The 23,591-nt window shown below is 49.5% G+C and overlaps 2 protein-coding genes across 2 annotated transcripts; both read left to right on the top strand.

The window, feature by feature from the left end:
* Positions 1-8,066: 8,066 nt before the first annotated feature.
* On the top strand, positions 8,067-9,083 carry LOC122891287 (sperm mitochondrial-associated cysteine-rich protein-like). The gene has a single exon (XM_044226832.1). The coding sequence runs from the start codon at positions 8,583-8,585 to the stop codon at positions 9,081-9,083; it is 501 nt and encodes a 166-aa protein (XP_044082767.1). The 5' UTR covers positions 8,067-8,582.
* Positions 9,084-15,607: 6,524 nt separating this feature from the next.
* On the top strand, positions 15,608-17,967 carry MFSD5 (major facilitator superfamily domain containing 5). The gene is made up of 2 exons (XM_044226433.1): positions 15,608-15,762; positions 16,355-17,967. Exon 2 carries the CDS (start codon positions 16,373-16,375, stop codon positions 17,723-17,725), a length of 1,353 nt encoding a protein of 450 aa, XP_044082368.1. The 5' UTR covers positions 15,608-15,762; positions 16,355-16,372; the 3' UTR covers positions 17,726-17,967.
* The last annotated feature ends 5,624 nt before the right edge of the window (positions 17,968-23,591 follow it).

The following is a 23,591-nucleotide window of genomic DNA, read 5'->3' as shown; positions in this document are numbered from 1 at the left end:
TGCTCAGCCTTCACCTGCAGGTCAAGGTAGTCTCTACTTCCCCTAGCCTATCCCAGGTCGTCTTTTGGTGCCAGGAGCAAACTGGTTTACCTAGTGGGATTTTGGGCGGCGGGGGCTGCTGAGGCACGGGAGGGGTTCTGGAAGACCTCCTCCTCTCACCCTGCCTTGAGTAAGCCCAGGATTTAGGGTCCCTGGGTCCCTGGCTGCCAATGTTGTCCCCACCTTGGATCTGGAAAGGGAGAGATTGGTGAGGAGGGCAGGAGGAACTGTAGCTGGGAGTGGGAGGAGCCTGGGGCTGGGTGTGAGGGAAAAAGCCTAAGCAGAGGGTGTGTGTCGGCCTTAACCAGCGCCTGCTTGCCTGGTAGATGCGCCACGAATGTTGTTGACTCTGTGTGTGTGTGTGTGTGTGTGTGTGTGTGTGTGTGTGTCTGACTTCAGCATGACCACCAAAGAGTCTCAGGCCAACAGTGGGAACCCAGGGGTTTGTCTCCATTCTACTGCAGACAGAGTGAGAGAAAAGGAGGGGTCTGAAATCCAGGCTCTGTGCATGGACCCCAAACACTTCCATAGGCACGAGGGGTGGGAGTGAGAAAGGAGAGAAGGGGAGCAGTAATAGGGGCTGAGCTGGGCTGGAGGGACGCACCCGAAGGATCCTCCCCCAGCAACAGTCCCTGGGTGGCCAGCACTGGGGACGTGGGCTCCTGATCACATCATCACATTTTCCATACAGAAATTGCTCTGTCCTCACTGCCACCCCGGGGGACAGGTGTCCTTCCTCCTAGGAAAGGCCACTTTTGGTAGCCAGAGGGGGAAAGAAGGGGCGTGCTGTGGCTCTCTCAGGAGAACAGGAGACGTCAATGGGGGGGCAGACAAGGCCCTCCCTTTCACTCCAGGGGTGGAAAGAACTGGGAATAGGTACTCCAGGGTCCCGTCCCCAGGTGGCCTGGCTGCTGTTGACTTTGCTTGGTTACCCTGGGAGCAGCACTCAGCAGCGTGGGAGGGGCGAGTGTCAGGGAGTTGGACCCAGGCATCCAGGCTGGGGTGGGATGGCGCCGGCCTGTGTGGCAGGGATACTGCCAGGAGGCTACGGAGTTAACCCCTCCTGTCCTGATGCTGGCGGCTGTCTGAAGAAGGGCGGGCCCAAGTGCGGTTTGTGAATGTGGCCCCAATTCCCCCTCCCTGTCCCAACACATCTGTACTTGGTTTACAGTGAATGAGTCTCCTGTCCTCATGACCTGGCAAGGGCACCGCTCCCTCCTTGGCCCTTGGCCGGGCATCCTCACACAGAACCAGGCACCACCCCCATGACACTCTTCCTGCTGGGAATCTCCTCTCCCAACTCTTCCCCATTCTCCCTCTTAAAGGGGCTCAGAGGCTGGTCCCAGAGGCCAAGAGCTAGGGCTCTAGAACTGTGCAGCTGGGGTAGCAGCTGGGGACCAGGAAGCTAAAGGGGGCAGGGGGTACCAAACCCTTGTGGTGGCCTGGAAAGGGTCAGCATGTCTAAAATTCCATCTCATCTATCTCTGCCCTTCTCTTTGTTTTGGTTTGTCTGTCTGTCTGCCTCTGTCTTTGTCTCTGGTGGTGTTTGTCCATCCATCCGCCTTTGGTAACTGTGGCTCCTCCCTTCGGGTGGCCTGCTCCGTCCCCAGCCAAGGACTGCAGCCAGGGGGCGATGCCCGGGAAGACCCGCCCTGTGCCGGCCCCTCCCCTCGGGATTGCCGCGCCTCCGCCCCCGCCCCTCCCTGGGACCCAATGACTGGGGTCTGTTTGGAAGTCAAAACAAAAAGCCAGCAGACTGGGGATCAGGGAAGTGGAGCATTGTGAGGGGTTCGGATTCTTCTTCTCTCCGTCTTGCAATGGAACCAGGGTTCCGTCCAGGGATTTCAGCAGGAGACTTGGGAAGAGGGCCTCCTACTCTGGAAGCTGGTTTCTTCTTCCCTTCTGTTTCAAGCCTTTACTGTTTGTGGTTGCTCCACCGGGTCACCCTGGCAACTTGAAGACATTATTTCTTGGGCGCCTCAGGACCAGGCTTCCTTTGCTTCCCTCATCACAAAGACCAAAAGGAGAGATACTGAGGACAGGACATCCGACCCACCTGCCCTGACTGTTCTTGTTTGCCCCACCTCTTATTGTCATCCTCCCCTCCCCCCACCACCATGAGGACACTGAATGGGTAATTATCCCATGCCCACACTTGTGCTGGGGAGAACATCCTATGCCTCACTCAGAGGTGGCTGGCAGATGTCTGCAGGAGGTGGGGGAGCTATGTTACAGCCCCCAAGGACATCATTAAGGCACGGAAGTGCCATTGGAGCTTGGAGGCCAGGGCACCCAGGGAGAGTGTGATGAAAACATGTTTTGTACAACACGTGTCTTCTCTTTTCCCTTCCTCCCCTCTTTTCCCACCTCCTCCCTCAGACCTGCCCCGTGCCAAGGCTGGTGCCAGCCTTGTCCTGAGTGCTTGCTCAATTCCACCTCTCTTACCAGGCCTCCTCTCCTGCTTGCCAGTTTGTCGGCTTTCCTGGTGAATGACTTTGTGTGTGGAAGGCCCTTCCTGGCCCCCAGTGCTACCCAGATCGCCAGGAATAAGGCCTTGATTTTGAAACACAAGACTGGGGGACTAGCCTAAACAACTCTAGGAGTTTCTTCCCTGAACATGTATCCTTCGTTAATTTAAGAAATCTTCTTTAAGTACCCACTGTGTGCCAAGCACTCTACTAGACCCTGGGAATACCCAGAGATGGTTCCTGCCGCCGCGGGCTCAAAATCTGGTGAAGGAGTCAGATGTTTACCAAATAATCTGCAAAATTGCAAGTAATAAGTAGTGCGCAGAGGCATAAGGCACAATGAGAGGGGTAATAGGGGGACCTCCCCCCAGCTGAGGAGATCAGGAAAGGCTTCTAGGAAAAACTGACGAGTGGAGAGAAAGGAAGGCAACAAAAGAATATGTGCAAAGGGCCTGAAACAGGATACTGGCTCCCAGCCACCCTCTCCCCCGGGGAAAGAAGAGGGTCCCTCCACTCTTGTTCCCCACCTGGATTTTGATACAGTACAAGGGAGAGATGATAAGCACCTCCTAAAAGCCAAAGTGGGGCCCCGGGGACACCTGGTAACTCCTTGATTTCCTCCTCCGGAAATTTCTCCTCCTTGATTTTCCTTTCCCGGAAAGGGAAATAGAGGCACAGATAGGGAAGAGGAAACCACAGGCTTAGGCCTCAGATTATACACAGAATACAAGGCCCCACATTGCTGGCAGATCCCCCAGGGTAAGGGATTCCTGTGTTTGCCTAGCTGGAGCCTCACCAAACAGAAAAGCCTTTTCCTCCAAGCTGTTCTGCCATGCACCCTTCCCCCTCCCTGATCCAGCCCTGACCTGTCCCACTCCCAGGAATGAGTAGCAGGTCTAGTTGTCCATGTGAGGGGAGAGCTCCCGGGGTCTGTCAGTGGTCGTGTGGGCGGGTGTAGCAGTGTTTTATACAGACCCTCAATCCAGGAGTTAGAGGGTTCTCTCTGCTCTGTCCACTGGGGGGCTTCCAGTTCCTCTTGGCTAGACACCAAGGTGCCAAGGTTCTTCCTTTCTGAGGATAAGGAATTGAAGGCCCATTGGAGGAGGGAGCAGGCTCCTTTGTGGCCCTGCCTCTTCTGGAGCTGGCAAAGAGGTAATGGGACCAATGGGCTTAAATTCCAGCCCTACTCTGACCCACTTTCCTTTCTGTGCCCACATTCCCTGGAGCCAGAGTGTTGGGTGGGGCCGAACTGGCACCCCCGCACCCACACCCGGGACTTCCCCGCGATGGAAACTCCCAGAACCCTGGTGTCCTATCTCCACGGCCAACTCCCACCAACTACCTGGGATCAGTTCAGCTTCCGTTGGATCCCCCTGTCTGCCAGCTCTCCACCAGACTACAGATCCACCTGAGCTCCAGGGGCCTTGGCCAAAGATGTTGTCCCACTCTCTGGGGCTATTTTTGATATCTGGCTGCTTCTAGTAGCTTGATATCTAGTAGCTTCCTTTGAAGAAAAGGTGTGGGGCTGGGGCCAGGGAGTTGGGAAGCTATCCTTTGTTGAGCACCTACTGTGTTCCAGGCACTGTGCTAGGCATGTGCCTTAACCCACACCGCAGTCCGGAGAGGTGGCAGATATGATCCCATGTTATCATTTCACGGAAGAGGGAGCTGAGAATCAGAGAAGTTAAGCAGCTTGCCCAGATTGCACAGTTAGGAAGTGGCAAAGCTAAAATGGGAACCCAGGTCCTGGTGGTCCTGAGCGCTCTTTTTTTTTTTTTTCTTTTAAAGATTTTATTTATTTATTTGACAGAGATCACAAGTAGTCAGAGAGTCAGGCAGGGAGAGAGAGGAGGAAGCAGGCTCTCTGTGGAGTAGAGATTCCGACGTGGGACTTGATCCCAGGACCCTCCTCTTCCGCAGCTGCCCCTCTCTCCATGGGATGGGAGACTTGGGAAATTCAATGCAATCCAGTTCAGCAAACACTTATCACCTGCTTTGTTCAAGGCACTGATAGGTACCAGAAATACAGGGAAAGTCGCTGTGCTTAAGATCTGGTGGAAAAGATAGATACATGGGCTAGAAAGTATCTAACTTCTGCATCTTGATCTGAACGAGGTGGCATGGACCAGAGGGAAAAAAAGTGATACTTTATTTTCTCTTTCTAGGCAGAATATATAAATACATTACGAACAGGGTACAGATAAACTGGAACAAACCAAAAACCTATTTAACTGCCGTCCAAGTCAAGAAATATTATTTCCTGGGTGCCTGGGTGGCTCAGTTGTAAGCGTCTGCCTTTGGCTCAGGTCATGATCCCAGAGTCCTGGGATCCAGCCCGGCATTGGGCTCCTCACTCCGTGGCAAGCCTGCTTCTCCCTCTCCCACTCCCCATGCTTGTGTTCCCTCTCTCTCTGTCTCTCTCTGTGCCAGGTAAATAAGTAAAATCTTTAAAAAAGGATAAAGAAATAGTATTTCCTGCACTCCAGAAGTTCCCTGTATCCCATAATTTCTTTATTTTGTTTTAAGATTTTACTTAGTTATTTGACACAGAGAGAGAGAGATCACAAGCAGGTAGAGAGGCAGGCAGAGGGGGAGGGGAAGCAGGCTCCCTGCTGAGCAGAGAGCCCAATAGGATGCTGGGCTTGGTCCCAGGACCTAAGACCTTGAGGAGAGCCAAAGGCAGAGGCTCAACCCACAGAGCCACCCAGGCACCCCTCTTCCCATAATTTCTTTCCTCCCCTCAGAAGTAACTAACCACTATCCTGACTTTTGTGATAATCATTTCCTTGCATTTTTTAAAAGATTTTAATTAATTAATTAATTATCTTTTGAGAGAGAGAGAGCAGGGAGAGGGGCAGAGGGACAAGTGGACTCCCCACTGATCAGGTTGCCTGGCATGGGGGCATGGGGCTTGATCCCAGGACCCTGAGACCATGACCCCAGCCAAAGTCAGATGCCTAGCAACTGAGCCACCCAGGGGTCCCTTCCCTGTTTTCCCTTATAGTTTTAGCACCTATGTATGCATCCCTAAACAATATTGCTTAATCTTGTCTGTTTTTGAGGTTTATGTAAATGAAATGACACTGTATTACTCTTTTGTGTCTTCTTTTGTTCAACTTCCTGTTTATGAGACATATCCAAGTTGTTGCACATAACTCCCTTTTTATTATTACATAGTACTCAGTTGCATAAATATATCACTATTTATGTTTTTATCCTACTGTTAGTAGATGTTTGAGTTGTTTTCAGTATGCCCATCATAACTAACATGGCTAAGAACATTTTTATTTTTTTTAAAGATTTTATTTATTTATTTGACAGACAGAGATCACGTAGGTAGAGAGGCAGGCATAGAGAGAAGGGGGGAAGCAGGCTCCCTGCTGAGCAGAGAGCCTGATGTGGGGCTTGATCCCAGGACCCTGAGATCATGACCTGAGTTGAAGGCAGAGGCTTAACCCACTTAGCCACCCACGCATCCCTGCCTAAGAACATTCTTGCACGTGTTTTCCAGGGCATACATGCAAGAGTTCTTCCAGGCTATAAAACTAAGAGTCCTGGGGGACACCTGGTGGCTCAATTTGTTAAGCGTCTGCCTTTGGCTCAGGTCATGATCCCAGGATCCTGGGATCAAGTCCCACATCCAGCTCCTGGCTCAGCAGAGAGCTTGCTTCTCCCTCCTACTCTGCCTGCTGCTCTCCCTGCTTGTACGCTCCCTCTCTGTTAAATGAATGAATAAAACCTTAAAAAAAAAATCTTAAAAAAAAAAAACAACTAAGAGTCCTGGGGCACTGGCTGTCTCAAGTAGTAGAGCATACAACTCTTGATCTCAGGGTCGTGAGTTCAAGCCCCACATTGGGTGTAGAACTTACTTGAAAAGCCAAACTGGGATACCTGGGTGGCTCAGTCAGTTAAGTGTCTGCCTTCCACTCAGGTCATGATCCTGGAGTCCTGGGATCAAGCCCCACATTAGGCTTCCTGCTCAGTGGGTAGCCTGTTTCCCCCTTTCCCTCTGCTTGCTGCAATGCTTACTTGTGCTCTCTCACTCTCGCTCTCTCTGTGTCAAATAAATAAATAAATAAATAAATAAAATCTTTAAAAAAGAAAAAAGCCAAACCAAACCTTAGAGTCAAAGTGTTCCTACAGGCAATCTCTATTAGATAATGCCCAGCTGTTTTCCAAAGTGGTTACACCAAATACACAGGAAGAACGTTCTAATCAGGGGTCAGGAGTGAGACCAAGAAGACCCATACACTTTCTTGCCTAAAACCCTCCTTGGTTTCCCTTTTACTGGAGTAAGATCCAAGCCCCTGCGGGGGTTCCCAGGGCCTTGTGTGTTGGGGGCCCTGCCCTGTTCCCTACCTGTGCCATTAGGACTCTCCCCTTTACCCCCAGTCCCACCAGGGTTGCCACCTCTGCCCCACCCCCATCCTTCTGTTGAATGTTCTTCCACTAGATCTCTCCATGGCTCTCTCCCTCATTTCCTTCAAGTCTTTGCTAAAATATCCCTTCTTGGTGACACTTTCCTTGACCACTTAATTTAATTTAATTTTTTAAAAGATTTTATTTATTTGACAGAGAGAGAAAGAGATCACAAGTCTGGAGAGGGGAAGAGGGAGAAGGAGACTCCCCGCTGAGCAGGGAGCTTGATGCGATATAGGGCTCCATCCCAGAGAACTCTGGGATCATGACCTGAGCCAAAGGCAGATGCTTAACTGACTGAGCCACCAGGCAACGCAGACCACCAAATTTGATACTGCAACTTCCCACATTCCTTATCTCCTCCTCAGTTTTGTTTTTCTCCATAGCCCAGCCACCTGGGATGCATTCATCCTCAGATAGCTCCCCCTTGATCTGCTGGGCTTTACAGATTGTATCTCCCCAAAACTTTTTTTTTTTTTAAGATTTTATTTATTTATCGGACAGTGAGAGAGGGAACATAAGCAGGGGGAGTGGGAGAGGGAGAAGCAGGCTTTCCATCAAGCAGGGAGCCCAATTCGGGGCTTGATCCCAGGACCATAGGATCATGACCTGGGTCGAAGGTAGACGCCCAACAACTGAGCCACCTAGGCGCCCCTCCCCCCAAACTTTTAAGTGCTGTCATACCTGCCAGTTTGGGGGTTGACTAGTTGCTCCTGCCGATGGACCCATCTCTCTGAGCCCCTTGTTATCAGGGCACCCTGGCTTTCCCACAGCTATTCTCATGCTCTGAAATCAGCTCCTGTATTTGTTTATTTACTGGTTTGGTTTTGGTCCCCACCCTGCCCCACCCCTCACTTTCACCGGAGCTTTGTGAAAGAGTTAACTTAGCTGTCTTACTCACTACCTGCTACACGATAAGTCCTCAATAATACAGTCTTCCAGAGACAGCCGGGCACCCCACCCCCACACCTGGGATTTGCCCTGGCTGGAAATCCCCAGAACCTAAGCATCCTCCCTTCACTGCCAGCTCCCGCCAACATCTCTGGCTCAGTGTCTCAGACAGGCCTACTGCAGAGGCTGCTGCTGCTGCTGCTGCTGCTGCTGCTGCTTCCCTAAATCCCCTGGGAACTGTCTGGGAGTTGGAAGCAGCTGGTCTGGCTGTTGGGCCAGTGGCCATCAGGGCCAGAGCAGCACATCGGGCAGGGGTCCTTACCCAGGCAGGTGTCAAGTCCCCGAGTGTCCGGAGCTCAAAAAAAAAAACATTTTGATTGAATAAAGGGGAAGACTTCAGAGATGGGAGAACCTCACCAGGCAGAGAAGAGAAAAAGAGCACTGGAGCAGAGCAAAAGGAACAGTGGAAACAAAGGACTGGAGGCATGAAAGCAAGAGTGTCAGATTCAAGGCGTTCTGCGTTCTGAGCTGGGACTGGCCGGAGAGTTTTCCGTGGAGGGTAGCAACCTAGCAAAGCATCCCTGGGCAGGCCTTGAAGGGGAGGGCTGGCTGGGGAGGTCTGAGCTCCAAGAAGGATCAGCAAAGGCTCAGCGAGTCTTAGATTTTTAATCCTGCCCCCACCCCTGCCTCTTTTAGTCTGCCCCTCCTACTTCACCCCTGCCTTTCCCTTTACCCAGCCCCCAGCCTGGCCACTCCTGCAGCTAAATGGACTTCTCTCTCGGCCTACGCTTGGGACCTCGGAACAAGAAGCCCACCCACCAACAGCCCCCTCCACCCTCCGGGCACGGCCCACCAGCAGCAGCCTCTCCTTGCCTGTCCTGTCCCCCTTCTGCCTGTTTTTGCCCCTGCCCTAGCTGTCCTCCTCCCACCTGCTCCTGCACCGCCTATCCCTCCTATGCAGCCCCCTGCCCCTTCTGTCCAAGCCTCCCAGGCCCACCCTGTACTTGCTCCTGCTCTCCCTGCCCTGCCTGCCCTCCCTTGAATTGTCCATACAGCTCCTGCAGCCTGTGCACTGGTCCGCACTTGACTTGCGGCCACGGCTCACCTTGCCCAAATTACCCTTGCTCCAAAGGCCAAGCAGCCTGTCCCAGCTCCTGCCTGGGCTGCAGTGACAACTGTGGCTGTGGCCGAGGGGCTCCTCCAGGCTCCACTGGCCGCTGCTTCAGGGGACAACGCAGCTCTCAGAGGCACTGTCTGATAGTCTAGCTGGGCTATTGCCCGCCTTGAGAGATTTTCAGGCTCCTGGAGCCCTTTGGCCAACTGCTTCCTCTGGGCGGAGGCAGACGTTCTGGAGTGAGGATAGGGATCAGCTAAACACCTTCACCCAGGCAGGTAGAGGCAGAAGGCTGCTCAGAGACCCCGCTCAGTACCTGAGAGCGGTGCATCCACTTTGATGTTAGTTTCTGGGTATGCTCCCCTGGTTCCAGAACATCCTCTTCTGCCACTTCTGGAATGGAAATCGTGCTTCCCAGAGCTTCCGTCGTGGCCACTGAAGGTGAGCAAGTTGGCTGTTCTCTTCCTCTAGTCAACCTCTGCTGGAGATCCTTCTTGGCTCATTGTCTCTGTAGTTTTTGTGGATAAGGTGCATTCCTCCTCCAGAGGCAGGAGGGGATTCTTGGTCCAGGGGACACTTCTTGCCCCCTGGACCTCCGCCCATCTCCCTGACTGACGCAAAAGTCTCTGGATCCCTTACCTCCCACCGTGAATGGGGCAAAGAAGGTCAATGGCTCTAGGACCAGAAGAGAATGCTGAGCAGAGGGTTCCTGGCTCTTCCCTCCCCTTGGATCTCATGACATCCTTCTTGGTACTTTGCTTCTAGGAACCTGGCATTCTCTGCCTGGATGTCTTGTCTTTCAAATCTTTGAGTACTCACGCAGTCTCTTGACCTCAATCCTCCATCAATAATCGCATCTGCTACATCCATGCTCATCTGGCATGGGATAAGGGAAGCTGGGAACCCTGGACTCAGGCTCCCAGTGATCCCATCCACATAGCTAGTCAGAATCCCAGGTCCCTGGGGGTGCGGATGGGAGTTTGGAGAAGCAACCAAGAGGTATCTGCCGCAGGCCTGGGCCCTAACCTGAGAGCCCCTAAGCTCCTCTCCACATTCCTCAAGTCCTCTGACACTAGTCTGTTTCAGTGTTCTTTTTTTTTTTTAAGATTTATTTTTTTGACAGAGAGCACAAGGATGGGTAACAGCAGGCAAAGGGAGAGGAAGAAGCAGACTCTCTGCTGAGCAGGGAGCCTGACACGGGGCTTGATCCCAGGACCCTGGGATCATGACCTTAGCTGAAGGCAGAGGCTCAACTGACTGAGCCACCCAAGTGACCCCCCCTTATTTTTAAGATTTTATTTTGTTTCACAGGGCACCTGGGTGGCTCAGTCGGTTAAGCCTCTGCCTTTGGCTCTGGTCATGATCCCAGGGTCCTAGGATCAAGCCCCATGTGGGGCTTCCGGCTCAGTGAAGAGTCAGCTTCTCCCTCTCCCTCTGCCACTCCCCATGGTTGTGCTCACGCGCTCGCTCGCTCTCTCTCTGTCAAATAAATAAAAATTTTAAAAAAGATTTTATTTCGTTTCAGTATTCTCTTTCTCAGCCTCCTTTTCTGGGACCCTTTGTTCTTTCCTTTCTATCTCTGTTTAGCCTTCTGTTTACCTTTCCTCTGTCTGTCTATATCACTCCCTCCATTTCTACTTCCTTCTTTCTGTCACTGGGCCATTCTGCTTTCACCTAACTTTGTCTCTACATCAGTTTTCCCCGTTCTCTATCCCTCTATTTCGCTCTCCATTTCCCCATCTAATTAATTCATTAATTTTAAAGATTTTTTTTTAATTTGACAGAGAGAGAGAGCACAAGCAGGGAAAGTGGCAGGCAGAGGGAGAGGGAAAACCAGGCTCCCTGCTGAACAAGGAGCCTGATGTGTGACTCAGTCCCAGGACCCTGGGATCATGACCTGAGCTGAAAGCAGATGCTTAACCGACTGAGCCACCCAGGCACCCTTCTCCATCTAATTTAAAGTTTACTTAACATATATGTCTTTTTCTTTCCCCCTTCCCTGTCTCGCCCAACTCAGGATGCCGAAGTCAAGAGTTGAATGCCCCGCTCTGTTTTTCTATCCTATTCTGCTTCTGGTACATTTCATTCTCCATGTCTTTCACTTCTATTTCCCTTTCTGTCCTTGTCTCCCTCCCTGTCTTCCGGGTCTAGCTGTTTTTTGTTTTGTTTTGTTTTGTTTTTTACTTCCTTTTTTAAAAAAGATTTTATTTATTTGACAGAGAGACCACAAGGCAGAGAGTTAGAGAGGCAGGTAGAGAGGAACAGGGAGTGGGGGAAACAGGCCCCCTGCTGAGCAGAGAGCCCAATGTGGAGCTTGATCCGGGGACACTAGGATCATGACCTGAGCTGAAGGCAGAGGCTTAACCCACTGAGCCACTCAGGCGCCCCTTTTTTTTTTTTTTACTTCTTATCTCTTTTTCTGCCTCTCCATATTTGCCTTCTCTCTCCCTAGGTCCTACAGGTACCTACACACCGTGCCTGCGTCATGCCTCTCTCATTGCTGCATGAGGTCCAGGACAGTGAATCCTCCAATGTCTGTCTGTCCCACACATGTCCCAAGCACAGGTGTGGGTAAGGGCTGGACACAGCTACCAGAATAGTCCTTTCTTTTCCCATCCATGATCCAGGCAATCTATCCCTACTCAGCTTTAAGCTCAAACTTTTTAAAAATGATGCTTCTTTCACCTTATTTTTTTAAAAGATTTTATTTATCTGACAGAGAGAGACACAGCAAGAGAGGGAACACAAGCAGGGGAGTGGGAGAGAGAGAAGCAAGCTTCCTACTGAGCAGGGAGCCTGATGCAGGGCTCCATCCCAGAACCCTGGGATCATGACCTGAGCCAAAGGCAGCTGCTTAACAACTGAGCCACCCAGGTGCCCCTTCTTCCAACTTCTTATTCTGAAAATCAGCAATCATAAAGGAGAAGAACTGGGGACACCTGGCCCACTTAGTCTGTGGAGTATGCAACTCTTGATCTTGGGGTTGTAGGTTCAAGTCCCACATTAGGTATAGAGGTTACTTTTATAAAAGTCTTTGGGGGAAAAAAAAAGAATGAAGCATTTACGCTGCCTGTCCTATATAAACTATATTTCAGGGTAGCCAAATAGTTCCAAGTGGTGGAGAAAACTTCTCATTTACTAAAGAATTCCAGCTAATATAAAAGAAATATGGAATTAGAAAAATCATTTTGCAACCCTTAATGAAATAATGGATCAAAGCAAGAATTATGAATGGATGAAACCAAAGGTGACAGTTGATGGGGAGCTTTATAATGGAAGAATCAATCTGTCACCACCCGACTCCACTGATAGGTCTTACCATCACTAAAAGGGGCACAACCACCCACCGTCTAACTCCAGATGTGATGTAATCTGAAGCCCTCAGCACCACCCGTGAAAGACTCTTGCCAAACAAAGGAACAAACACACAAAAAAACTGAATGTGATTCATATCAAACCTCTAGAACTAACTTCCATTCAACAGGAAATATCAGGGATGGAGGAACAACTTAAATGACACAACGAAGAAGTGAGAAGTCACATCCAGAATGTGGAATCTTTTCAATGAAATCTGACCCAACTTCTTCAACTACTGAATGGCTGGGGGGGGAGAGATAATAATAATAAATAATAATAATAATAAAAGGACAACTATTATATGGAACACATGGACACTGTTTGGTTCCTGATTTGGACAACCCAACAGTAAAAAGACCATTTTAGAGTTGGAGTCTTTTAATTATGGATTGTATATTTACAATGCCAAGAAATCAGTATTGATTTTGTTAGATGTAAAATGGCTTTGGAGTTAGGTTATGCAAGGAAAGGGCCTTATTTCCTGGAGATACATGTTGAGGTATGAGTGAAGTGAACAGATTTAACTGTTGGATGAGTGTTACCAGCTAATATGGGCCGGCACTTTTTAGACTCATTTATCTGGATTCACTTACTTTTAGATATTTTGGCAAATAAAAAAGGACAGAAAGAAGGGAGAAGAAGGAACAAAGTGAAAAAATTAATATTATTGAATTAACCATATAGAGGTTCATAGAACTATACTCTCTACCTTTGTGTATGTTTGAACATTTTCATAATAAAAGTTTTAATGATGCTCTTCTGGTGAGCAGGGTTCCTAGTTTTCCCAGAGCATCCTCCTACCTTCCTTGAAAACCAGAACTCCTCAATACACAGACCTCAGCCCTCCTTTCTCTCTACTAGAAACATGTCCTAGAAATGGGCTATGCTCACAGGATGGTTTTTATTCCCTCTAGTCCTCTGCTGGCATATTTCTCATGTTAGGACCTTTCCCAGCTCTGCTTCTCAGTTCTGAGGGGACAGGGGAGACTTAAGACTAAATGATTTTTAATAGGTCCCACAATGTGCAAAAATAATCCAAAATAATGTAATCTAGCTGTAAGTCTCTCTCTGCCAGGTGCTTCTGAGCAAAATGTAGCTCAGCAATGGGGGAAAACTGGCCTCCCTCCTGGAGAACAGAAAGCCAGGAATGTAAAGCCGTCCTGTTCCACTTCTGCCTTCATTCAGGATGACCTCCACCCTATGTTCTCACTCACTGAATGACCTTGGGGAAATGGTTTTTGAGTCTTTGTGTTTCTAGACGAATGCATGGGAATGACTATTCCTTTCTACTCTGTAGGATTTGCCAGTTAGGAATAAAGGCACTCTAGAACTTGCAGGATATAAATCTTGGCTGTTTACTTTGTCATAAGAAAGTATTTCTTGGAGTGATTCAATCTGTTAAGCATTGGACTCTTGATCTCAGTGTCATGAGTCCAAGCCCCGTGTTGGGCTCCACACTGGGCGTGGAGCTTACTTTCAAAAAAACAACAACAAACTATTTCTCAAAATATAATCCCAGGCTCTCCCACCTCTACCCTCCAAGTCTTAGTATAGTATATCACCTGTGCAAATGAGTGAACTCATTTGATCTTCTCAGAAACCACATGAATGTGGAACTGGAAAGATCTGGGTCCCAGTTCTAACTCTGCCTCTTACCATGAGATTCTGGGCCTATTATCTAAGCTTTCCAACTATCAAGGATAATAGTACCTACCTTATGGGTTGTTGTGATAGGACATAATTAATCTATAGCAGATGGCCCAGGAAATCTTAAAACAGAGTTTAGATGCATATAAGTAACTGTTTGATGAGTGTTACCAGCTAATATGGGCCAGCGCTTTTTAGACTAATTTATATGGATTCCCTTACTCATTTATTCATCAAATATTTATTGCATGATTTTTACTTACCAATAACTTTATTATTATTATTATTTTTTAAATCTCTGCACCCATCATGGGGCTGGTATCTGCCTTCCCCCATCAAGAGTCAGGTGCCTTCCAACTAAGTGAGCCATGCAGTGCCCCCCAAATACTGTTTTAAGTACTGGGAATACAAGTGAACAAATAGATAAAAATCTGTAGGGAGAAGAGATAGTACGTAAGTAAAATATATAGTGTGCCAGATGGTGTTAAGTACTATGGAGAAGATGCAGCAAAGGGAATAGAGGCTAGAAGGACAGTAGGGAAATAACTAGTGGAGGTGGTGCTGCTGCTGTTTTAAACAGGATGGCCGAGGAAGGCCTCTCTGAGAAGGTGACATTTGAACAGAAAACTGTTGTGGGTATTTGGAAAAGAAATGAAACCTTTCAAGGCGCAGTATGCAAAGGGCTGGGAGATAGCCAATACAGATGGAGTAGAGAGTCTGGAGGCAGAACTGTAGATCAGGTCAGAGAAGTAGCGGAGGAACAGGGGACAGAGGGTTTTGTAGGTTATTATAAAGACTTTGGCTTTTATGCTTAGTGAGATGGAAAGCCATTGGAGATACTACTAAGGCTGGAGTACAGGGAAAATAACCTCTCCAAGGTAACACAGCTGGTGGTGGTAAAAGTGGGCATTCAGGAACAGGGCTGAACTTTATTAGCCTTTTTTTTTTTTTTAAAGATTTTATTTATTTATTTGACAGAGAGAGACCACAAGTAGGCAGAGTGGGGGGGGCGGGGACAGGCCCCTTGCTGAGCAGAGAGCCCCATGCGGGCTCCATCCCAGGACCCTGGGATCATGAGCCCAGCGGAAGGCAGAGGCTTAACCCGCTGAGCCACCCAGGCGCCCCTTTTTTAGACTTTTTTACTTGGGCACTGCTCTCCTGTGACAGCAGGCAAAGGAACTGGGACATGAGGAAGTCGAAGAAGTCGTGTGGCTTGTCCAAGGCCACGCCGTGGTAAGTGGCAGGGGTGGGATTTGAGCCTCAGCCCGTCCTCATGCCGGGAGTCCAAGTCCTTAACACCACACTGCCTCCCTCAGGTGTCTGGGCCATCCTGACGTCGGGCCTGAAGATCACTACAGTGAGAGAGGAGGAAAACCGCGGAGCCGGCTTGGCTTAGGGCAGCGGTGTTCCTTCGGATGCTCCAGCCAACGAGTCTGCGGGACTGCGGGCATTCTCTCTGTTGCGGAGGGAGAGAGAGAAAATGGGTCTTTATTTCGGGGCAGCCCCGCAGGTACCCGGGAGTCGAAGGAGCGGGTGTCCCGGGAAGGCAGCGGACGAGGCCAGTTTACCGCAGGCTCGGCTACTTGGGGGCCAGTCTTGGGAGCTACGGGGCGGAGAAGGGGCGGAGCTTAAACGCCTCACCCCGTCACGTGACGGGGCCATCATGGCGGCGGCCAGAGGCCTACCCGGCTCCCGGAAGCAGGCTGTGAGGGGCGGGCGCGCTGCTGGAACCCGAACCCGAGTAGGAGCCGGAGGTAGAGTGGGTAGGGCGGCCGGGCGGCCTGGAGCCGGACGTGTCCGGGGCGTCCCCGCAAACCGGGGCAGCAGGTGAGACGGGGTCTGGGCGAGGTGCGAGCAGGTGTGGCGGCGCTGGGCTGGGGCTAGGGGGCGCCGGGGGATGCCTATGACCCGGAGGAGCGGGAATCCGAGATGCACGCGCGTGACCCTGAAGCAACTCAGGAGGCCTGCGCGGGCGGGAGGGATGCCCTCGACAAATGGAAAGACTTTGAGGCCAAAAACGAGCTCTCCAGAGAGATTGGGGGTAATAGAAGTATGCAAAAGGTGTAGTGGAAGAGGACAGCACCCCTTAATTTGTGGAGCAGGGATTATGGGATTAGTGTATTAGAGGGACTCACTCTTCGCTATGCCAGGCAAGGGTGGGGCGAATACTCAATCTTCTCCGCTCTCCTCTTACCCCTCCCTGCCCCACAGTGTCCTAGGAGACCTACTCTGGCGGGCCACTCCTCCCACCCACCCGACTGGTCCCTCCGGTCTGAGCTCTAGGGGAGTGGAGTTGAGGGGTGGGGAAATGCAGTTGAGGGGGTGGGTGGGTGAAGCTGACTTCTGCTTAGACACCCAGACCCTTGACACGTGCTACTTGGGCAATGGATGTGATTACGAGCCCCCCTTCCTTCTCTAGGTCGTCCGGGGGCCCGCCATGCTGGTGACCGCCTATCTTGCTTTTGTGGTCCTCCTGGCCTCCTGCCTGGGGTTGGAACTGTCAAGATGCCGGGCAAAGCCCCCTGGAAGGGCCTGCAGCAACCCCTCCTTCCTTCGGTTTCAACTGGACTTCTATCAGGTCTACTTCCTGGCCCTGGCGGCTGACTGGCTCCAGGCCCCCTACCTCTATAAACTCTATCAGCATTACCACTTCCTGGAGGGTCAGATTGCCATCCTCTATGTCTGTGGCCTTGCCTCCACAGTCCTTTTTGGACTGGTGGCCTCCTCCCTTGTGGATTGGCTGGGTCGCAAGAAGTCTTGTGTCCTCTTCTCCCTCACTTACTCTCTGTGCTGCTTAACCAAACTCTCCTGGGATTACTTTGTGCTGCTGATGGGCCGAGCACTGGGTGGGCTGTCTACGGCCCTGCTCTTCTCGGCCTTTGAGGCCTGGTACATCCACGAACACATGGAGCGTCATGACTTCCCAGCTGAGTGGATCCCAGCTACCTTTGCCCGAGCTGCCTTCTGGAACCATGTGCTGGCTGTAGTAGCAGGTGTGGCAGCTGAAGCTGTGACCTGCTGGATGGGACTGGGGCCAGTAGCGCCCTTCGTGGCCGCCATCCCTCTCTTGGCTCTGGCTGGGGCCTTGGCCCTTCATAACTGGGGAGAGAACTATGATCGGCAGCGTGCCTTTTCAAGGACTTGTGCTGGAGGCCTCCGCTGCCTCCTGTCGGACCGCCGCGTGCTGCTGCTAGGTACCATACAGGCCCTTTTCGAGAGTGTTATCTTCATCTTTGTCTTCCTCTGGACGCCTGTGCTGGACCCACATGGGGCTCCACTGGGCATTGTCTTCTCCAGTTTCATGGCCGCCAGCCTGCTTGGCTCTTCGCTGTACCGCATCGCTACCTCCAAGAGGTACCACCTTCAGCCCATGCACCTACTGTCCCTTGCTGTCCTCATCGTTGTCTTCTCCCTTTTCATGTTGACTTTCTCCACCAGCCCAGGCCAGGAGAGTCCAGTGGAGTCCTTCATAGCCTTTCTACTTATTGAATTGGCCTGTGGGCTCTACTTTCCCAGCATGAGCTTCCTGCGGAGAAAGGTGATCCCAGAGACAGAGCAAGCTGGCGTACTCAACTGGTTCCGGGTTCCCCTGCACTTACTGGCCTGCCTGGGGCTCCTGGTTCTCCATGACAGCGATCACAAAACGGGCACTCGGAACATGTTCAGCATCTGCTCTGCCGTCATGGTGATGGCTCTGCTGGCAGTGGTGGGGCTCTTCACCGTGGTCAGGCACAATGCCGAGCTGCGGGTGCCCTCACCCACAGGGGAGCCCTATGCCCCTGAGCTCTAACCCTGTTCCAGAACAAGGGGGCTGGGAAGGACTCTTGGATCCCACCTCTCCAGGGTTGTACAGATCCCTTCGTGACTGACTTTGCAACTCTCTGGCCCCTCAGCCTGCCCTGGGGCCCCTCCTGCCAGTGCTTTGAGTTGGAGAGCACGTGGGGGATGATGGCCTAGACAGAAGAGGCCAAACATTGCCTCTGTGTTACTCCCTCTCCCCTTTCCACTTAAAAATAAACACTTTTAATCGATTGTTGATGTGATTCACTCATCCTCACCTGCACCCACTTCCATAATTCCTGGTGAGTAGGAATCTGCGGAGTTCGAGGATAGAGGCGGGCTCACCTGCAGAAGGCATTTGTATTTCTAGTCCTGTGAAGACTGTCTCCAGCTTAAACTGAGAGCTGTAGCCTCTTAGCAGAAATGAGTGGGAAGTGCCTGAGGCTCTGAGGTCTTCTAGATCTTGTCACCCTGGGAACAGGTATTGTCTCTAGTTGCCCAGCAAGACCCTTGCTCCACATCCAGAGTGAGACAGTCTCTGGAGCATGTAGGGTGAATGCCCACGCCACTGCACAGACATTCCAGGGTCTCGAGTTGCTTCTGTGACCACTGGGTGGGGCAGATCTGGGACCTGCCTGCAGAAACGAGCTTGCAGCTCAGCATGTGTATGCTACCTGCCTTCTGCCTTTTTCCAGCACCACCTGGGGCTACCAGGTCCTGTGTCCCGTATCCTTGCATGAAACCTAAGCAAAGGGCTAGCAAGGGGAGAGAACAGCGAATGGCTGAGGGACTGGGACACCCTGTCTGTACCTGATTCTTCCCCACCCAGCCTCAATGAGGGTGAGGAAGCCATCAGGGCAGGAAACAGTACCAGTTCTGTGGGCCCCTCCCTGCCTCACCTGATTTTATCTCCCTTTCCTCCTCCCACCAAAACCCAGGCTTCTCAGGGAAAGTGGAGCCAGCCTTAAGAAAGGTGGGGATAAAGGGAGGGTAGGCTCAGTGGTATGTCCTGGAATGTGCTTGAGCTGGAGATGGGGGGACCCACCCATTTTTGGAAAGGGTTTGGTGCTATTTCCCTGGGTCCCAAGCTACTTTCCAGACAGGAGGATGCAAGATGTACCAGGACCTGCAAGTTCCAACCTGTGTAGAGAGATAACATCAACTAGGGCTACAGGAATGCAGCGTGGATGTGCTTCTGCAGGGGAAAATGGGGGAGGAATGAGTGGGGGGCTCAGGTCCCTATTCAGTGAAGGGGGAAAAAAGGGGTCCCCCACCCAGACTGCAGGGAATAGAAGTTGAGGTTAAGTACAGAAAAACAGATACATTTTCCTTCCCCCATCTTGAGGCTGAGACAGAGTCCTCTTGCAAAATTCCACTTCCTCTTTCTGCCCTATTGAGCTGAACGTAGATATATTTTATAGTTATTTGTAGACTCTCCATCTCTCTCTGCCACAGTGCTGTCTCCTTGAGGACCGGAGCAAGTTATGTCTTGTTTGCCTTTGTCTATCTATACAGACACGCAGTGGGTGCTCTGCTGAGGCTGTGGTCAGTACATATCTGGAGAGGAGAGACTAGCTCACACCTTGCATTTCAAGAGCTGCCCATTTGGGAAGTCTACTAGACTAGAGTCCAGAACCTAGTTAGTGATTTGGTCTTTGGGATGACAGTAATTATTTACTAATGGAAGCATGAGGGAGCCCCCACATTCCTAGGCAATAAGGAAATAGAAGAGACAGACTAATGAGGTTCCTTTAATTTTGTCTCTGCTGAGCTTTCCGCAAAGAGGTAGGTGGTGGGTAGAGTGGGAAGGACTCTCTCTCATCAGAGGCACAGGGAATTAAGAGCTCCAAGGCATCTTTGATATTGTCCATTCAGCCTTAAATATATTTTTATTAAGCGTACGCTGTATGCCATGCAGTGTATTTCTAGGTGCTGGTAAACTTCTTTTATAAAGAACATGTAGCAAGTGAATGGCAAAGCCAAAGGTAAACTGGGCTTCTTGCTGCCTGCCTAGTGCCCCTTCTATGACAGGTATTACCTGTGTTCCCTGGGTCTTTGCCGACCTGCCCTCCCCCACACAGCCTCGCTCCCTCATCCCAAGCTCCATCCTGGGAGAAGGGCAAGAGACTGGGAGTGTTTGGCCTCCGCTATCTGGTCCACTTTTTGGTATCTGCCCTTATGGGTCAAAGGAGAGATTGATTCACCGGGCGCACTGCTTATGATGCTGTTCTGGGAGGCCGTACAGGCAAGTGGTTAAGAGCATGAAACCAGAGCCCAAACACCTGGGTTCAAGTTTGTGCCTTAATTTCCTCATCTGTAAAGCAGGGATGATAATACAGTCTCTACCCCCATAGGGCTCTTTTGAGGATTAAAAGCATTATTGTATTTAAGTGCTTAGAACAGCACTTGGCCCACAGTGTAAGCACCACATAAGTGTTTGCTTTTATATTTTATTTAAAAACTTTTTCAGTCCAGCTGAGGCTAACCAGATCTGGTTAGAAGAATGAATGGATGGACCTGTCATGAGGTATAGAACTTTCCAACTCATCCCAGTTGCTGGGTGATTCCCAGAAGTGTTTATCCTTGGTCCTGGCCCAGATAGAAGTATCAAGCTATTTGGGAGGCCTTCTGCTCTGGGGTATGTGAGCAGCTGAGTAGGGTGTCAGTATGTTCCACTTGAACTCATTTCCTCTTCCTCAAGTGGGAAGGTCAGCTTGGTGTCAGACTTGATACACACCACCATCTTTCACTAAGAGGCTCCTAATATTCTGACTTCCCATCCAGCTGGACACATGATTATTTGATTTGGAACTTTTAAGTGATCCTGAGGAGAGCAGAAACATCCCAAGGAACCAGGAGCCAATGGACAAGAAGGCAGGAGGATTGGGTCATGAGGACGGCACTGGGTTCTGAGGCCTGGAGGACTATCTCTTCCTGGAAATTCAGTCCCTGCTCAGGAAGAGGAGGGGCTTTTCCCAGCTAATGGCCATGGCTCTTTGGCTAGGTCTAGATTCTGTTCCCCATCACTGTTTCCCTGACCCCAACCCTGTGGTTCTCTCTGTCCATTTTATTATTTTCTGCCACCATTTCCTCACAGAACCACAGAATAGAATTATAAAACAAACAAAAATTTGTCTTGCTTGGGATTAGATCTAATGTTATAAAGATACTTCATGGGGCACTTAGGTGGCTCAGTTGGTTAAGCAATAGCCTTTGGCTCAGCTCATGATCCCGGGGTCCCGGGACTCGAGTCTGCTCGGGCTCCCTGCTCAGTGGGGAGTCTGCTTCTCCCTCTCCCTCTACCACATCCCCCTGTTTGTGCTTTCTCTCACTCTGTCAAATAAATAAAAATAAAATCTTTAAAAATACTTCACATTTGCGTTAAAATTTTTTAATATTTAATTTATTTATTTGATAGAGAGAGACAGAGATAGTGACAGAGAACACTAGTGGGAGGAGAGGGTGAAGCAGACTCCCCACAGATCGGGAGCCCAATGCAGGGCTCGAAGTTCCGTAAATATTAAGAGATTAATACTTAAATATTAATCTTAAGTATTAATCCAGGACCCCAGGATCACAACCTGAGCCAAAGGCAACTGCTTAACCGACTGAGCCACCCAGGCGCCTCACTTAAAAATTTTTTTTACAGGGGTGCCTGGGTGGTTTAGTGGGTTAAAGCCTCTGCCTTTGGCTCAGGTCATGATCCCAGGGTCCTGGGATCGAGCCCCACATCGGGCTTTCTGCTCAGTAGGGAGCCTGCTTCCCTTCCTCTCTCTCTCTGCCTGCCTCTCTGCCTACTTGTGATCTCTGTCTGTCAAATAAATAAATAAAATATTTTAAAAAAATGTTCGGAGTCTAATCCATAGACTTAATATTAGGATTTTTTGTTTTGTTTTGTTTTCAGTAAACTCTGTGTCCAACATGGGGCTCAAACTCATGACCCCAAGATCAAGAGTCCCATGCTATACTGACTGAGGCAGCCAGGTACCCCAGTTGGTTGTTTTGTTTTTGTTTTTATTTTTTTAAAAATTTTTAAAAGATTTTATTTATTTATTTGACAGACAGAGATCACTAGCAGGCAGAGAGATAGGCAGAGAGAGAGGGGAAAGCAGGCTCCCTGCTGAGCAGAGAGCCCGATGTGGGGCTCGATCCCAGGACCTTGGGATCATAACCTGAGCCAAAAGCAGAGGTTTTAACCCACTGAGCCACCCAGGTGCCCCATTGTTTTTGTTTTTAAATAAAAATTGAATATTGTGCACCTGGGTGGCACAGTCATTTAAGTGTATGACTCTTGGTTTCAGCTCAGTTCAATCTCAGTGTCGTGAGATAAAGTCTTGTGTTGGGTTCCACGCTCAGTGCAGAGCCTGCTTAACACTCTACCCCTCTCTCGGCCCCTCCCCCAACATGTGTGTGCTTTCTCTCTCTCTCTCTCTCCCTCTAACAAATAAATCTTTTTTGAAAATTGAATCAAAGTGTTGAATCATTCTCTTCTGCAACTTTTTTTTTTTAACAGAACAGTATATCTCATTTTTCTCTCTTTAAAACAGCTGACATCCTCAGGAAGCCTATACAGTTATTCATGTATCTCTGACACCTTTGTATGTCGGTACATACAAGACATAGTTTTTAATGGCTGCAAAGCACTGTTAGAACCTTTGGAAAGCCTTTCAAGGCTATTCTATTTGAGGACAGCAGAATCCCTGGGAAGCAGTGAGGCTTGATGTTACTATCCTCATTTGACAGATAATATATGGAACGGGTACTAGAATCCAGCCTCTCTGTCCAACCTCAAATTCAAAGTTCTTTCCACTTTCCTGTGCTCTTTATAAGCTTGGGTTTCAGGTGAGGGACTGAATTTTATGACTCAGGTTCATACTGGTCAGCATGTATCAATCTCTTATACTTAAGGAACTTCCTACTTTTTGTAAGAAGTATTAGAGGAATAAAAAAGGATAAATTCTCTGCCTTTAAGGAGTTTAGAATCAAGTAGATGTAATAAATACATAGGAAAAAAGTCCTAGAACACTCACTACACAACGTGTAAATAAGCACCAACTGCTAAGGTGTAAGCAGAAGAAATGAGTAGTGTGAAAATTAATGTGTTTATTCATAATTCACAAAGACCTCTGTTTGGTCCCTTACCCTACAAAAATTATGTATGTAATGTTTATAACATACATTTGCACTGGCACTAGTATTATCATTCCAGCATTGAGATTCTTTGGTGATGTTCTTGTTCTTGTCTTTATTTTTTAAAATAATCTTCTCTGCTCCATTCTGAGCTCCTAAAAGAGGTTGATGATGATGAAGAAAGACGATGATTGGGGTGCCCACTGGCTCAGTCAAAAGATCATGTCACTCTTGATATTGGTGTCCTGAGTTCAAGTGCCACATTGGGTGTAGGATTACATGAATAAATAAATAAATAAATAGGAAGGAAGGAAGGAAAAGAAAGGGAGGAGGGAGGGAGGGATAAAGATGAATTATCCAATAGAATTCAGGAAAAAGTGAACTGAAAGACCTGAATTTTTGAACTGAATTCTTTGGCGGAGGAAGAAAAGAAACAGCGCTAACTGAATCTGCACGTTTGGGGAAATAGTACTTACAAACGTAGGTCATTAAGCACTGTGAAATATTCCAGTGAATGAGTTTTCCTGGTTCTTCCTCCCTCCCCTCTACCCTCCATCCCCCATCAAGAGCGCTAGACCCTCCGTCTTCCTTATATGATCCAGTTGATAGAGCTGATATAAAGAGCAAGGCTGGAAGGCAGAGAGCTAGAAGTCGCCGTGGTACTCCTGTCAGTACCCTCAGAAATTTATATTTTTAAAAAATTCCAGGAAAGGCTACGCCCTATTTTCCCAGTAACCCAAAATGCG

The sequence above is a fragment of the Neovison vison genome, chromosome 12 (genome assembly GCF_020171115.1).
Source record: "Neovison vison isolate M4711 chromosome 12, ASM_NN_V1, whole genome shotgun sequence".
NCBI classification, from domain to species: domain Eukaryota; kingdom Metazoa; phylum Chordata; class Mammalia; order Carnivora; family Mustelidae; genus Neogale; species Neogale vison.
The sequence above is the reverse complement of the archived record's forward strand: the minus strand, read 5'-3'. Positions and strand labels throughout refer to the sequence as shown.